General features: G+C 36.3%; 1 protein-coding gene across 2 annotated transcripts in view; it reads right to left on the minus strand.

The window, feature by feature from the left end:
- PPP1CB (protein phosphatase 1 catalytic subunit beta) overlaps positions 1–18,069 on the minus strand; it is a 36,806-nt gene that overhangs the window by 12,066 nt on the left and 6,671 nt on the right. For both annotated transcript variants that reach the window (XM_055540614.1, XM_055540616.1), the window contains exons 3-6: positions 5,717–5,848; positions 3,662–3,892; positions 1,593–1,697; positions 122–193 (exon numbers count right to left, since the gene is read on the minus strand). In XM_055540614.1, the coding sequence (XP_055396589.1) occupies positions 122–193; positions 1,593–1,697; positions 3,662–3,892; positions 5,717–5,848 (540 nt within the window). The remainder of the gene's footprint in view (positions 1–121; positions 194–1,592; positions 1,698–3,661; positions 3,893–5,716; positions 5,849–18,069) is intronic.

Here is an 18,069-nt window from a genome sequence, read left to right on the forward strand (position 1 = left end):
TTCCCAGGTGCTCCCAATGTAGGGAGCACAGGTTTGATCCCTGGTTGGTGAACTAAGATTTTGCATGCTGCATGGTGTGACCACACACACACAAAAGATTAAACTTCTCTATATACTTAACCTGTATCAGGGACATCAGTGGGTCTCATAATTCTCCGTATCTGCTCCATAGATTGCAGGTCTGGTGACAGTCCTATGAATGAAAACAGGACTCACAGTACTGATATCTAAAAAATTTTCACTCCAAATAAAAAGCATTTAATCAAAGTAGATTCCCTATGTGAAATTAAAGATACTTTCAAGCATTCCTTTCAATGTTCATTGGGTTATTAAATAGAATTCCACCTTGATATAAAAGAAAGTTATGATTAGGTCTTCCCTATGTTTCCCTATCAGAGAAATAAAAGTCCTTTTCATTTCAAAAGATTTTTCAAAGAAAAAATCCTACCACTTTTCTTTCTTTCCAACCATTCCTTGCTCTTCATAGGAAGGCACCTCAATTCTAGTCCTTCCTACTAAGAAGTCTGGCCACTTCTTACCACTTAATCCTAAACATTTCCTCAACGTCTAGTGTTTCCTATACAATGTTTCAACTAACATAGTAAATTATGTTCTAAGAATAAACAACTTATTACCTCAGGCTAAGACACATGCATCTATCTTTTAGCATTTTTCTACCTTAATTCTTCCTGCACACTGATGAAAAACTATTTTCATTAAATTATCTCCCTGTACAAAATGGTTATTAAACCATTCAACAAACTCCTTTGCCCAGTGCTCACATCTCCAAAATCTGATCCCATTGTTCTCCAAAATGTATTTGACATCTTAGTTGGGCCAGCCCTCACATAGTCCTTCAACTAGAAAGACTCTCATGTCCTTTTCATCTCCAAAACCCAAGCTTCCATAAATGTTTGCCCAACAATTCTCTCCTTTCCTGATTTTTCATTATAATTATTGTCAACAAGTACTCTGACAAATTCCTTTCATTACTCAATTATCTGTTTTGAAAATGTTTTATCAACAGGTTTTAAAATGCTTCAAGATAGCCAGATCATACACTATCTATATTTTTTCATGGTATCCAGCCAACTGCTAGACACATATTAGTTTTTCAAATAAACTGTCATATATTTATCATTCTATTATTACTTTTAGGACTAATGCAGACATAGTACATAAAGCCTAGAACTCTTGGCATGGGAGAATATTAAACTCAATTATATGTGAATTCTGATGAAAGGCATTTAATAGAGACAAGAAAATAGTCATGATCCTTGCATTTTCACTGATAGTTTTCTGTCAAAACTGAGGCAAAGGAAAGACATTTTTTTCAAGCAAAACTCTGGTCATCCTCCTCATATATGAAACTCTTTAAAGACAAGTACTAAATCTGCATTTTCATTATGTATAAACCACCACAAATTTCTGTTATTAAAAGGTATTTTGGGCTATGTTTAAAACAGTTTTAATCACTTGAGTTTTCCAACAAGCACTGCTTTGTTTTCCCACAGCACCTCAATAAACATAGGCCCTTTCTAAATAAGGGAAGAAAAAAAAGAAAAGCCCATAAGGCAGATTTACTAGTCTACCTCCATGACAACAGAAGATCTTCTCATCCACAATGGCAGCTATAGGCAGACAGTTGAAACAATCAGTGAAGGTCTTCCACAACTTAATATTAAATCTTCGTTTGCCTAAAAATAGGACAAACAAACAGAACAAATCTAAAACTGTTCTCATTAGTTATTCTAATAGCCACAGACTTATACATGATTCCAATTTTCTTTATGTTTCACCTAGCACTTGTTTTTTTCTATAATGAATGTCACTTGGTAATACATATAATAAACATTCAGCACCTTCAGTAAAATTATGAAGACTAAAAAGATTTTGCCAGGTGTTTTATGAAACAAATCAAACATTTTTGCCTTTAAAGACCACTATAATATAGCAACTCTAAACAAGCTAACAGATTATTAATTTTTTCCGTTCAACATGTTAAATACCTAGCCAAATAAGTAAGCAGAAGTGAAAAGAGTGCCTCTGGAGACTGTCCGTTTTAACTCTAATGCATTGGTAACATGGTATAAACTTGCTGCCAAGAAAGGAGAATTTCCAGGTGCTTAACTTTTGAGTAAATTTCTACTTGGCACCACAGCAAGGATAAATAGAGACACAAAGGCTATAATTTTCCTGTAATCTAACATCAAGAACTACAATGAAGACAGTCTTAAATGCATGTTTACCTTTTGGAGTTACTGAGTTTTCTGAATTTGGTAGTAAGTTGCAACTAACCAAGGGGAGGAATAATAGACACAAAGCACTCATTTCCTCCGCTTTTTATGCCATAACCTTTCTCTCAATGAACAAGCATAACTGAAAGTGTTTACAAGCTGCTCTCACATACATTTCATTTGATTTCTTTTCTATCCTTAAGAGTATTCAAGTCCATATTTTAATCCTTTAATAATACACCTCTATTTCTGATATAGCTTCAGAAAAGTGGTTATAGCTTGGTGTACTACAATCCACTTCCTGTCTACTGGTCTGATTTAAACAACTGAAACCATACACTACACCTTAGAAATAAAAATGCAATATAAAATTATTCCAACTAGAATGTAAACTCCGTAAGAACAGAGATCATCTCTCTTGAGCACTGCTGCATTCCTGGTATTTAGAATAGTGCCTGGCATATATATAATACATCCTCAAAAGTTTGTCAAATAAATGATTACATGAAACAAAGAGAGAGGGGTTCTAATAGCTCTACCGTAATTAAGGATGGAGAAAAGCAAAAACAGATTCTAATGGAGAATTCAGCACTGAAAAACAAAATTCCATTTGAAAATCATTGTTAATTGGTTCTAACTTTTAATTAATCAAACATATGTTCATTCACTCTCTTGTTAAGTTAGTTGCTCAGTCGCGTCAACTCTTTGCGACCCCATGGACTGTAGCCCGCTAGGCTCCTCTATCCATGGAACTCTCCAGGCAAGAATACTTGAGTGGGATGCCATTCCCTTCTCCAGGGGATCTTCCCAACCTAGGGAAGCCCATTCACTTCCATAACCTAACCAAAAGCAAAAAGACCAAAGTGATATGTAACGGGGTCATCTGTAACACTCAGAAATACCACCACACAACAGCAAACCAGTGACTTCTACTGATGAAAAAGAGTACAACAAAATAAGGACCAGAGTACACAACATCCTTATTGGTACAGATTAAAATTCTAATAAACTTCAAATTTTAAATAATTTCATAGAACTTCTCAATTTTTTTTGTGACACAGGCTCAATAAGAGTTTTTATCATATCACAAGAAAACTAAAACCTTAATGGAGACTAGAAACAGGCTACTTACTATCTATAGTGACCTCTGCTCCACTTGGATATTTTTACTACATAAACTAATTATAAGAGGGCCTTTCAGCTGAGTAAGCTGCAGCCAACCTGAAACAACATGACCGAGGAGGTCCTAAACAACCTATTTAACTAATAACATGCTTCCCAGTTTCAGGTTCCTCTTCCATGAAAGGCTCTCTTCTTGGGCTTCTGCTTGATCATATTTTTTAAAACTCTTGAAAGAATTCTTCTGAAATGGAAAACTATTAGAGAATTTCCAATTAAAAAGAAATGCTTTTATTTTTACTTACATTCATCATAGAATCCATAAATGCGATTGATGCTAGCACACTCATGGTTTCCTCTTAAGAGAAAAAAGTTTTCTGGGTATTTGATTTTATAAGCCAATAGCAAGCAGATTGTTTCCAAAGACTGCTTTCCTCTGTCCACATAATCTCCTAAGAAAAGATAGTTGGCTTCTGGGGGGAAACCCCCATATTCAAATAATCGCAGTAAATCTGTATACTGTCCATGAATATCTCCTAAAAATAGAAAAAGCCAGTTTCAGAAAGTTTACGGTTACTGTGGTAAAGCAGCTTCTATGAAATGATTCTCACTGTTTCTACCCTTATGTAATCCTCTCTCCTGAATGTGGGCTGTAACTAGTGACTTACTTCTAATGAAGAAGATACAGCAAAAGTGAGATGGGCTTTCACTTCGGAGACTGGGTTACAAAAGATTGTAGCTTCCCATCTTGCTTGCACTTTCTCTTGCCGCCTCTCATGCTCGATGATTAAGCTGCCTTATGGAGAAACAAACCTAATAAAGAACTAAAGGAGGCCATGGGCCAACAGCTCCTTAGGAACTGAGGTCTTCAGTCCACTGGCCCATAAGGAACATATCCTTTCACAATTGAGCCTTGAGATGATTACAGGCTCAGATGGCATCTTGACTGTAGTCTTTTGAGAGACTCAAAACCAGAGGATCCAGCTAAGCTCTGCCTGAATTTTTACCCCACAGACACTGTGACATGATAAATTAATGTTAAATCACAAAGTTTGGGGGCAATTTGTTATATACTAACACAGTTACATTCATTATCTGGTAATTTAACTTAGGTTCACTTTTTTTATGCCTAGTAGTGAGCAAACAGCAAAAACTAAATATTTAGTATAAATAACTTCTACTACTTTCAAATTATTTCTGTATGAAAGCATGTAAAGACTATCGTGTTCAGACTATTGAGTCACTTAAATTTTAAGATGACTTTTAATTTGCTTCATTTAATTCATAGAAGGGACTGATCATTTCCACACAATTTCAACTATCTCTTCAAAAGCTGATGGTTAAGTTCATTAAAGCTATGTGATAAACACTGCTGCTGCTGCTGTCGCTTCAGTCGTGTCCGACTCTGTGCGACCCCAGAGACGGCAGCCCACCAAGCTTCCCCATCCCTGGGATTCTCCAGGCAAGAACACTGGAGTGGGTTGCCATTTCCTTCTCCAATGCATGAAAGTGAAAAGTGAAAGTGAAGTCGCTCAGTCGTTCCCGACTCTTAGCGACCCCATGGACTGCAGCCTACCAGGCTCCTCTGTCCATGGATTTTCCAGGCAAGAGTACTGGAGTGGGGTGCCATTGCCTTCTCCGACTAAAAGAAAAACTGCATTATCAAACCAAAAGTCAGTACATTATACATGCCACATCCTACTGTATATAAACTATAGAAAAATGCTTTTATGTGCCAACAGTTTTTCCGACTGCAACAATGTTAACTTAAGGTTTAAGTTTTTGCCTCTGGCCAAAAGCCACTGTAAGATTTGAAAGATCAAATACAAACTGTATAGTTATATAATCTTCAAAATAAAACAATCAAAACTAAGTTAGAAGACCATGGATACGGCCATATCGACCCCCAAAATTCTATACCTGTGTACTCGAATCCATATCCTTGATAACAATAGATAACAATTTTTGACATTTTTTCCCCCAATTTCATCAGAGTCCCAGATTTGTTTTTAAGTTGCATCTCACTGATTACAAGTGAGTCTGAGAATCTTATGTTTACTGGTCATTTGAATCTCCTCTACAATCTGCTCCCACTCAATTTTTTTTTATTGTACTGTCTTTTTCTTATTCTAAGAACTCTTTGTAATAGTGTGACCAGCAATCTTTTAATCTGCTGTTTATATAGCAAACATTTTCTTCTCATCTCTAACTTGTCATTTTCTCAAAGTCTCAAATTCTACAATTGTATGCAATAAAACCTAGCAAACCTTTTTTTCACAAAACTTTTTAGATGTTTTCTCTAACTCATCTTCAGTGTAGTGAATTCAAGAGATTGTTTCCAACTTTACCCATTTACATACCACAGATTTTCAGTGGTGCTTCCAATTCCAAAAGAATAGGCTGGCTGAGAAAGATCTCCCGAGACTTGATACATAAGCCCCGAACTTCTGCTTCAGTCATCTGTACAATCTTTCCTGGACGACATCCTCGTACTGGTAAACAGTAAATAAAATGGTCAGTTTTCTAAAGTTTATCCATAAAATATTAATTCTAAAAAAAGGGGTCATGACTATATTCTGAATATCAGAAGATTCACACAGGCAGCAAACTATCAGATACCCTGTTGTGTTCCATGGCTAACAGTAGGTAATTCTATGATCTCTGGCTTATCTCTATCTTCACTGTTGGTGGTTTCCAATGCTCCTTAAGGCTGCTGCTGCTGCTGCTAAGTTGCTTCAGTCGTGTCCGACTCTGTGCGACCCCATAGACGGCAGCCCACCAGGCTCCACCGTCCCTGGGATTCTCCAGGCAAGAACACTGGAGTGGGTTGCCATTTCCTTCTCCAGTGCATGAAAGTGTAAAGTGAAAGTGAAGTCGCTTAGTCATGTCCGACTCTTCGGGACTCCATGGACTGCAGCCCACCAGGCTCCTCCGTCCATGGGATTTTCCAAACAAAAGTACTGGAGTGGGTTGCCATAAGGCTGCTACCATGGAAATGTGGTCTTCTTTATTTTCCAGTGGTCAATTTGAGGCCTTGCAGTTCAAGTGACTAAAACTCATTAATTAATACGGTTCCCAATAACTTCTGGGATGGAGTGGGGAGGAATGGTCCATGGAGAATTCCCTTATTTGCCCTATTGAAAATGAAGTGAAAGTCACTCAGTCATCCATGGAATTCTCCAGGCCAGAATTCTGGAGTGGGTAGCCTTTCCCTTCTCCAGGGGAACTTCCCAACCCAGGGATCAAACCCAGGTCTCCCACATTACAGGTGGATTCTTTACCAGCTGAGCCACAAGGGAAGCCCTTGCCCTAATGAACTGAACTTCTAATCATTTCCTCTCATTATTACCTTCCCTACTGGCTCTTTCTCTTTAAATACACTGTGAGCTGCCAATCTTACTTTGAAAAAGCATTTATTAAAGAAAACAGAGACTACATTTTTATATACACCCATGACTTCCCATTTACATTTTAATCCATACATTTCTTACTAAAAATTGCGGATTCCTTTGTCAGGTTGAAAGAGGCTAAAAAAAAAAAAAAAAAAAAGCCTCTAACCCTGCAAAAGCCTATTCATATATATATAATCCATTAATATAGTAATATAACAAAGAGACAATGTTGAAATGTATTTTAAGCAAATATGACAGTAAGACCATTTCTGAAATCCAAACCATGATCAGAACTGCTCTTACTATGGGAACTTAGCCTTTTAAGTACTAGTTCTCAATTACCTACTTTCTGTAAACACTTGAATTTTTTAAAGATGAAGAAACACACAACTTTTTATCTTCCTCTAAGTATCTAAAATACTAGCTTAGATTCAATGCCCTGCAATAGGAACAATTATTAATCTTGGTAAAAAATGTAAATGTGGGAAATGATGATTACAAAAAAGGTTTTACAATCAGTGCATCAAATACCTATCTATTTTAGTTTTAGGAGGTAAAAAGTATTCTCCTTGAAGGATTAAAGGTTTCTGGGGGCTTTCAGATGACAAACACACACCTAAAAGTAATTATTTAGAGATAACAGCAATGGACAATACAAACAAAATACTTTGGGCTCTCAAAGAAGTTTCCACAATTTCTGCTGTGACTCTGTAGTAATAAAGCACTTCTTGGTTATCAAAATTTAGTTTTAATTTGATGGCAATGATTATTAAGCAAATTAAGACTAGTGTGGGTCACTTTGATGTGTTAAAGTGTCTAAATTCCAGTGGTGAATATTTTATCTCATATTTGCTTTATTTCCTCTGTAAGCTCCGACTTTAATTCTGGCCTCCCATGCAAGTAATTTAAGTTACAGTTAGGTACACTTCAACTAACATTTTTACAGGCTAAAAATGCTTCAACTTTTAAGTCATGCTAATCCACAGAAACTAAAATTTACCAAAACTTCTTGTATTTCACTGCATGCTTTTTCCCAATTAATATCTCTAAAAGTTAGGAGATACCTTGCAATCAGTACTTTCTTAAAATTGTAACTGGTAATAGCTCCCCTACCCTCCACAGGCAAATAAAATAGCGACTTTCATAATCAATCACTTCTAAAAGTTGATGAAGTTTAGAGAAGCTAAAGGTTCTTCCAAGGGTTAAGCTTCTGACACGTGACCAAATTTTAGGAATACATCAGCAAAATGATTGGGAGAACAGGGTAAACTGCTCAGGGCAATCCCACTGTCTTTCAATGTAAAAGTCATGCTCCCACCAGTGCAGACTCCAAGGCTTCCAAGAACACTTAAAAATTCTCAATTATCTGATAAAAAGGAATAAATCTAGGCAATCGGTTACACGGAGGAACTAGATCACTATCACAATATTCATGAGGAATTACAGAATGTGGGTTTATGAATCTAGACCCAAGTGTCTTTAAATTATGAACATACTACATATCTGCATAATTAATTTAGTGCAAAGCAACTTCACATCGATCATCTCATTTAATCCTTTTGGTATCCCGAGAATTAAAAAGGGAAGTTACTACCTACATTCTACAATAACAGAAAGAGATTAAAATAATCTGCACAAGATTACTACAGGAGTAAAAAGCAGCAGAAAGGAATTGAGAACAAGGTCTTCAAACTCAAAAATCAATACTCTTTCTAGTCCACCACATAAAAATTTTTTTAGTCAAAAATTTCCCCCCCAAAAAATTTTCAGCAGGTAATAAGTGCAAGCCAGGTGAAAATTCTGTTACAGCAAATATCTACTGTACTATTAATGTTTAAAAATCAATTGAGCTATTATATAAAGTACGGTTTATGTATACACCTAGGTAACCACCACCCAGATCAAGACACAGAATACTTCCAGCAGCCCAAGGCTCCCTTAAGCCCTAACCATTCAATAATAATGCCCAAGGTTACTATTCTTATTTCTTTCAGCATAGATTAGTCTAATGTTTTTGAATTTTAAATAGAAATTTATAGTATAAATTTATAAATAGTACACACTCTTGTTCACTGTCACGTGAGATTCATTCATGCTGTATTTAGCAGCCATTTGAAGTATTTTCTCATACGAATACACCAAAATATATTTATATACTCTGTTTGGGTCATTTCCTGCTTGAGACTATTATGAATGCTTTGAATATTCATGTACATTTCTCTTGGTATACATATAACAGGAGGACTACTGGGTCACAGGAAGACTTAGCTTTATTAAGAAGCAGATACCACCCGTTTCCTAGAGTGGTTAAACCAATTTACAATCCCACCAGCAATGCTGCTCTACCTCTTTGTCAACAGTTTTAGTCAATTTGTTGGGTGTAGTGATATTCAGTGAGATTTTGGTTTGCATTACCCTTTTCGTATGCTCAATAGGCCACTGGGACATCCTTTTTTTGTGTGAAGTTCATTTTAAGTCTTTTGTTCATTCTTTAAAACTAATCTGTAGGAATTCTTTACATATTCCAGACGAATTCTTTGTCAGATACATTGTAAGTATCTTCTCCCAGTTTCAGTTCGGTTGCTTAGTCCTGTCGGACTCTTGGTAACCCCATGGACTGCAGCACGCCAGGCTTCCCTGTCCACCACCAACTCCTGGACCTTGCTCAAACTCATGTCCATCAAGTCAGTGATGCCATCCAACCATCTCATCCTCTGTTGTCCCCTTCTTCTCCTGCCTTCAATCTTTCCCAGCATCAGGGTCTTTTCCAATGAGTCAGTTCTTCGCATCAGGTGGCCAAAGTATTGAGCTTCAGCATCAGTCCTTCCAATGAATATTCAGGACCTATTTCCTTTAGGATGGACTGGTTGGATCTTCTTGCTGTCCAAGGGACTCTCAAGAGTCTTCTTCAACATCACAGTTTAAAAGCATCAATTCTTTGGCGCTCAGCTTTCTTTATGGTCCAACTCTCACATCCATACATGACTACTGAAAAAAACAACAGCTTTAACTAGGCAGACCTTCATTGGCAATGTCTCTGCTTTTTAATATGCTGTCCAGGTTGGTCATAGCTTTTCTTCCAAAGTGTCTTTTAATTTCATGGCTGCAGTCACTATCTGCCGTGATTTTGGAGCCCAAGAAAATTTCATTCTCTTAATGCTGCCTTTGATAAACTGGTATACTTTAATGTATTTAAACCCATCTTAAATTTTTTTTTTTTTGATGTCTTACATCATGTTCAAGAAATGTTTGCCTTCTCCGAAGTATTTCCTTATGTTTCCTTTTAAACCTTTTAGATACTTTATTGTTTAGCCTAACTCATTCAATAATCTACCTTAATTTTGTGTATGCTATAGAATAAAGGTCAAAATTATTTTTCTCCTCCTTAAAAAATTTTTCTTCTTCCAGTTCTATTGAGATATAATTGGCATACACCTCTGAATACGTTTAAGGAGAATAACACAAAATGATTACCACAATTAAGTTTAGTGAATAGCCATCATCTCACATAGAAACAAAATAAAACAGAAAAAAAGCTTTTTTCTCTTGTGATAAGAACTCCCAGGTTCCACTCTTTCTCTTTTATGGCTGTGCATGTAGCTTGTGGGATCTTAGGTTCCCCATTAGGGACTGAACCGGGGCTTCTGCAGTGAAAGTGCAGAGTCCTAAGCCCTGGACTGCCGGGCAACTCCCTGGGATCCACTCTCTAAACAGTTTTCATATATAACATAGAGCAGTGTTGATTATAACTATCATGTTGTATATAACATACCCAGTATGTATCTCATAACTGAAAGTTTGTACCTTCTGACTACTTTCAATCAATTCCCCTCCTCTGGTAACCACACCTCTGGTAACCACAAATCTGATCTTTGTTTCCCACAAGTTTGTTTGTTTTTGAAGTGTACTTGACCTACAACACTGTTAGTTGCTGGTGCAACAGTGAGTGATTCGATATTTCTATACATTTCAAAATGATCACCATAAGTTTAGTTTCCATCTGTCACCATACAAAGGTACTGACTGCATTCCGCAGACTGTACATTTCACACTCTGGACTCATTTATTTTTCAACTGAGAGGTTTGTACCTCTTAACCCTCCTCATCTATTTCTCTTAGCCCCCACTCCCTGGCACCATCTGTTTGTTCTATCTACGACTGTGTTTCTGTTTCGTTTGTTCACCTGTTTTGTTTTTTTAGCTTCCACATGCAAGTGAAATCATATAGTATTTGTCTTTGTTTGTCTGACTTATTTCACTTAGCAAAATACTGTCTAGGTCCATTCCTGTTGTCACTAATGATAAGATTTCATTCTTTTTTATGGCTAATAGTCCACAATACAAACACACACACCATATCTTCTTTATCCATTCACTGGATAAAGGGCACTTAGACTGTTTCCACATTTTGGCTATTGTAAATAATGCTGCAACATAAAGGTGCATCTGTCTTTCCAAATTAGTATTTTTGTTTTCTTTAGATATATACCCAGAAGTGGAATTGCTGGATCCTACAGTAGTTCTATTTTTAATATTTTGAGGAACCTCCATTCTGTTTTCTGTAGTGGCTGCATCAATTTACCCCCCACCCCCAACAGTGCACCAGCATTTCCTTTCATCCATACCCTTGCTGACACTTGTTATTTGTTCTCTTTTAGGTAACAGCCATTCTGACAGGTGTAAGGTGACATGTTAAACTTTTCCATTGTCTTCTGCTGCCTTCTTTCTGTATTCTCCCTTTATTTTTTCTCTCTCAGCACTGCAGAATTTCCACTCAACTATTTTCCCCTAGTTTACTACTCCTCTATTCTGCTGTTTTTAATTTGCAAGTATGTAAACACAACTACGAAATTTTTAACTTTAGTTAACGTATTTTTTTGGTTATAAAGTTTCCAGGTCTCTGATGAAATTTTTCCTTTCCTCTTTACCTTGGGCATATTAAATCAGTTATCTTAAAGTCTGTGTGACATCTCTAATATATGAATTATATAAGGTGGATTTATACCTTTTTTTCTTTTTTTTGGTCAATTGATCATGTTAGCATTCCTGTAGTATTTCACAGAAATGTTTGATTATGGATGAATAATTGTAGTAGTTTTTTTATGACATCTTCTCCACAGAGGGTTGTTTCCTTTAGCAGCAGAAAGTGTGGCAATAATGCACCCACATTTTCTTGAGGGTGGGTCTATTTCATTTTGCCTTCAATCTTGGCCATGATGGAGGTCTCAATGGAAAACTCAGGGTACAATATAGTCTCTCTTACTTATATTAAGTCTTAAAGTCAACTTTTGCCACGCAGGTACTGGACAACGCTGGAATCTCTGCTCAGATTCTTCTGGGTTTCTTAGAATCTTCTCTTGCATGTGTACATCTTAGAAGTCAATGACTTTAGGGGGAACATGAACGTGGAGTCGCTCAGTCGTGTCCGATTCTTTGTGACCCCATGGACTGTAGCCTACCAGGCTCCTCTGCCCATGGGATTTTCCAAGCAAGAATACTGGAGTGGGTTGCCATTTCCTTCTCCAGGAGATCTTCCTGACCCAGGGATTGAACCTGGGTCTTCCGCATTGTAGGCAGACGCTTTACTGTCTGAGCCACCAGGGAAGTCCTCGACTTTAGCGGGAGTCGACTACAGATTCTGAGGTTAGAGTCTATGTGATTCTCTCCTCTTTAGGACTTAAGTTTCAACTGCTTTAGTTGCCCCAGACTTCCACCTCTCCTCTTTACTCCAGTAAGACTGCCACTTTTTATTTGGAGTCTATTCCCCTATGCCTCTAGGAGTGACTGGTGAACTCACTGGTACTTCAAGATCAAAACCCTCTGCTCAAGTGAAAATAGTAAGTACACAAAATATGATTATTGGGTATACACTAGAAATTCATATGATTTTATAAAGAATTTTGAGAAATACCTTGCCAAGGACTAGACATTAAGGGCCATAACTCCATACATTATGTGAATGAATCAGTCATGCAACATGGGTGTGAGCACCAAGGTACCTGACTCCTGATAAAGCAAACTTTCTGCAAAATCATGTTTACAACAGAAAGGGGGAAAAACACTAAGGTCCAAGGTGAAATTTGGTCCTTTATATATTTTTAATAAGTTGGTGGGGAGGTGGGAAAAAATAATACTTTGTGACACATAAAAGTTACATGAAATTCAAATGTTAGCATTCAAAAATGAAATTTTACTGGAACAGAACCACTCTCATTCATTTATGTATTATCGATACCTACAGGTACTTTCACGCTACAATGGCAGAGTTGAGTAGTTGTGGCAGCGAGTACATGGGGTACCCTCATGGCTTTGCATTGTTTCCCAAGGTTCTAGAAATTGCAGAGATACAGCTATAACTCAACAATGTCTTGAGTGCCATTTTATTTTATTACTAGTGCATACTCATCATGTTAAAGGAAGAAAAGTGGAATGTGAATGTCTAAGGCACAATGGAGTGTTTAGGTTATTTTGTTACTGGATTAGACTATCAGGCATTATATTTATGACTTTCCAGCTAAAAGAATAAAATATGTTAACATTAGGAAACTGAGCACTTGTCACAACATTCCCAACTCACAGGAAGTAACAAAACTTTAAAAAAAATTTTTAACAGAATCTCATCACAGCAGAATTTCTGCACAAAAATAGAAATGAGGCTGCAATGAAAGTAAGTTTCCAACTGACTCATGTATTAGCAAGCGAAGAAAGCCATTTACTAATGGTGACTTAATTAAATCATGTTTGTTTGGAAAAGCCAAAGAAATATGTCCCAAAACTATATGTATTTATTGAAGTCTTTCTGTAAAAACAGCTCTTGAAGAGTTGACAACGTTGGAAGCAACATCAATAATGAGTTAAAAAAACGAACAATTTTGAGTGGTTTCATTGGCTCTTGATGAATGCGTTCACAGATATTGCCAATACTTATTTGTTGCTTATTTGAGGAGCCAATACTGAATTTGAAATGACAGAAAAGTTAGCCTCCATGAACAGTATGAGTGGAACAACCACAGGCAAGAATATTTCCAAAGAGGGACTTCCCTGGAGGTTCAGTGGTTAATACTCCACGCTTCCACGGCAGGGAGTGGGGAGCAACATGGTTCAAACCCTGGTGGGGGAACTAAATGCCACAGTCCACACTGTGTGGCCTAAAAAAAAATTTTTTTCTAAAGAAGCCAAACAAACAAACCCACAACCATGATGCAGGTAAAACTATGCATGGAGCAGAAAAAGACTTAGTTGGATAATTTTAAAAAGCCTGTAAAAATTGAAGGTATTTAAAGTTTATGGTGCAGTTACTGAGTGGAAAAAGATTCTAATCACACCGTTGAACCAGCAATACCAATGGTATACTTCATTAGTTCTCATAAACCTAACCATGGTCGGGTCCACAAATGTTTGTGAGAAACAAAAGCTGAATATCCTGACTTGCCCTAGCACAGAGCAGTTCAGTAGTTCAGTAGTGATGAAGTTTTACTGATTTTTTATTTTAAGGCTTAGGGCTGATACTGAAATTTTTTTGAATGAGAAGAGTAACCCCCAATCACTACTATCAAACAGAGAGTAGGTTTTATAAATTAGATTTTACTACAAACCTAATAATATTTCTCAGTTAAAACCTAAAATTAAAATGCAAAAAAAACCCCAAAACAAAAAAGCTTGTATGTGAAACATATATTATATTAAGCACTTTAACAACTAATGTTGCCTGGGTCACAAGCAAATGTCAGGTTGCTTTATACAGTTTCAGGGTTGTCAAAAGTTAAAACAAGTGAGATTTTTACTCCCTCATAGTTTTTCACTGAATACTATTTTCTAAGTTCAAACCACAGTTCTAACAGCATTCATCAGATCTTAGTGTTAATGCAAAATATATCAAAATTCATTTATTTGTGCAGGTGAGGAGCTTCCACCTAACCTATTACTGGAATTGATTAATCTGTAATATAATGACATGCTAAAAGGCAGATATCAAGACAGGACTAATAAAATCCTATAAATACCTTCCAAGTGATGACTAAAATCACTTAACTAAAACCATATGCTTGTGGATTGATATTAGTTTTGGCAGTACCTATCTGTCTGTGTTAAGACAGCTTCCAAGATAAAATACATAAAATCTCATTATAGATCAACAATAGACAAACACTTCCATTGACTTTGATGATGAACACCAACTCTGAACCTCAATTAAGCAAAATGTTGTCTTCTCCCCTAAAAGAAGTCCCTTCTCATGACTGCAAAAAATTATACTCAATCATTATATTTCAAATTCTTTTAAAAGTCTTTTCAATGTAGGTTTGTCTCTTAAATTACAAATGGTGCATGATATGTATGTCTGTGTTGTGTGTATGCTAAATTTTATTTTCAATAACGATATGCTATTTTTTCCAGCAAGTTTTTTTTACTAATAACTGTCTTCTCTGAAACAGAAAGAATGTCAAGAGAATAATTCCATTACTATTTTTGCCCCATGAAATCTTAGTAATCTTCATTAACCTTTAATATTTTAATATCTACAATACTAAAATGATTCAATCAAGGTTACATACTAAACAGCAAAGTTAACTTAAAAACGTAAAATTTTTACAATTGGCTAGAATGTGGAATTTTGGTTTTAAATGTAAGAACTAGGCAGCTGCCATAATTTTATCTTAAGTTTGCCTGATAGTAATTATTAATGTGATCTGAGTCTACAGATGGCCTTCAGGACTCTGTAATCCCCCTGTCTGTAGTACTGTGTATATAAACATGCATATTTTTCAGGGAAGGCCCAGGGCTTTCATGATTTCTCAGAGAAGTCTGTGAACCACTGTATCATTTCAGGTACACTAGTAAACAAACAGATAATGAAAAAAGAGTAAAGAAGAAAACTTAACAGATACAGGGGCAGGCTAGACATTTCAGGATTAGAAGGGAGTGCCGTAGGCCTGTGGGTTCTCAGAGTGTGATCCTCTTTTTCACTGCATTGACATATGCATGGTGAAAACGATGATTAAAACGCAGGCACCTGAGCAGAAACCAAGTCAGTGGCACTGAAGTGCCATGCACTTACAGTGAAACAGAAAGATCCAGTTTCAAATTAAAATGCCCTTAAGCAGTAAAAATGATGAATTTTATTAAATCTCCACCACTGAGTATACACATCTTTCTAATATTCTGCATGAGGAAATGGAAAGTATCCATGAAGCTTTTCTGTTGCATATTCAAGTACAATGGCTGTCTTCAAGAAAAGCTCTAGAGTGACTGTTGAAGTACCAAAGTGATCCAGCTAATTTTTCTTTCACAGAACATCTCTTTTGCTGGAAGCGCAACTAACAAACTATAGTTACTCACTCAAGATATTTAACAGATATGCTTGAAAATGAACAAAGTGAGCCTGTCATTTCAAATGAAACAATTGACAGCATTTGTTGCTAGTGAAAATTAAAATTTTGGAAACTCTGTATCCAGCACCATGAATTTGACAGCTTCTTCATACTTAAGGACTCATCTGATACCTTGTTCTAAATTAACAAATGTGATTCTTTAATGTTGTATAAAATGTGTCAACTTTGAACACCTGCATAAATCACCTTAACCAGTGATTTTAAAAGAACCAAGGCATGTTACAAAATCATTTGTAAGATCCATTTAAAATGCAAGATAGATCAATGGATTTTGATGTAAGAGAACATTTCAGATTCTACATTACAACTAACCTTTAAGAAATTACCACTTGTCAATTTCTATTATACTATTAAAGAATATCCACCATTATCTATAAATGCTTTTAAAATACTCCTTTCTTTTCCAATTTATCTGTAAAAGTACAGATTTTCTTCAGATACTTCAACCAAAACAATGTTATCAAAACAAACTGAAGGTACGAGAACTCTACTGTCTTCTACAAAGCTAGACACTAAAGAAATGTGCTGATCCCTAATATTTTTGTTGTAGAAAGCAAACCCTACTTACATAAAATGAACAGGTTATCAAAATTTTAAATTCGTAGTTTTAATTTCTAACAGTACTGATAAACAACTCACATGAAAACTCTTGTCCCCAGTTCTTTTTATGAATATAAAGTAGTCTCAAGATTCAAAGTTTGAAATCCACTGCTCTCTAGCCCCTATTCAAAAGAAAGCATACACCAAATCTCCTTAAATCACCTTTCACCACTTTATTCTGCCTAGAAATCTCTCTTCCCCTCAGCACCAACATTAATATGTCAAACCAGATTATAAATGCCAAATAACAGTAATAAGAAAGAAATGTTTTACACACACACACAGTTCTATATGTGGCTGTATGCAACAAACAACGCACGTCTGTTAGATCCTCACTAGAAATAAAACTTCTCAAAAATTACAAAAATGTGGAGAGGGTCCAGGGCTTACCAGCATTAAAAAGCCCTCTCTTACCTTATCTTGGCTCAGGTTTACACTAAACAAGAACACTAACATTTTCGGATCTTTTATTATGTTCAAAGTGTTTTACCGGTTTAATTGTTACAAATAGATACATTATGAAGCAAATACCTATCATCATCCTAGAAATACAGAAGAAACTGGGAATAAGCTGAAATTGTAACACAAGTAGAACCTGTATCTTAAACAAGTATCAGCATGTACCAATACTTAGGTACACCTTGAGTAAACAAATGTACACCTGATTTTATTTAGGATTCACATAACAATTGCAACTAAGGTCTGATGTTCATAAAATACACTCCTTTCTGTCATTATGTAACTTAGATCTTTCACTTCCACTCAGAAGCCTAGTCATTTTCCTTCACTACTTTGGCTCAATTATTTGATAAATATACAAATATCACAGAAAAACCTAAAAGTTCCTATAAAGTTTCCTTCTCAGTTTTCCATTTAAAATAAAAGAGCCATAACTGCTAAGTACAACATTAGAGAAAGCTATATTAATAGAAGTCCTTAAATTTCTTTGGACTTCCCTGGTAGCTTAGATGGTAAAAGCATTTGTTTGCCTACAATGTGAGAGACATGGGTTCGATCCATGGCTTGGTAAGATCCCCTGGAGAAGGAAACGGCAACCCACTCCAGTACTTTTGCCTTGAAAATCCCATGGACGGAGGAGCCATGGACGGAAGCTTATAGTCAATGGGGCCGCAAAGAGTCAACACGACTGAGCCACTTCACTTTCACTTTAAATTTCCTTTATGGGGAAAAGTAACTTGATTTCTTTAAACGTTGAAAATAGGTGGCAGGATTAAGGGAAAAGTTAAAATGGTGTTAGCTGCTGCTGCTGCTGCGTTGCTTCAGTCGTGTCCGACTCTGTGCGACCCCATAGACGGCAGCCCACCAGGCTTCC

The sequence above is a fragment of the Bubalus kerabau genome, chromosome 11 (assembly GCF_029407905.1).
Source record: "Bubalus kerabau isolate K-KA32 ecotype Philippines breed swamp buffalo chromosome 11, PCC_UOA_SB_1v2, whole genome shotgun sequence".
Taxonomy (NCBI): Eukaryota; Metazoa; Chordata; class Mammalia; order Artiodactyla; family Bovidae; genus Bubalus; species Bubalus kerabau.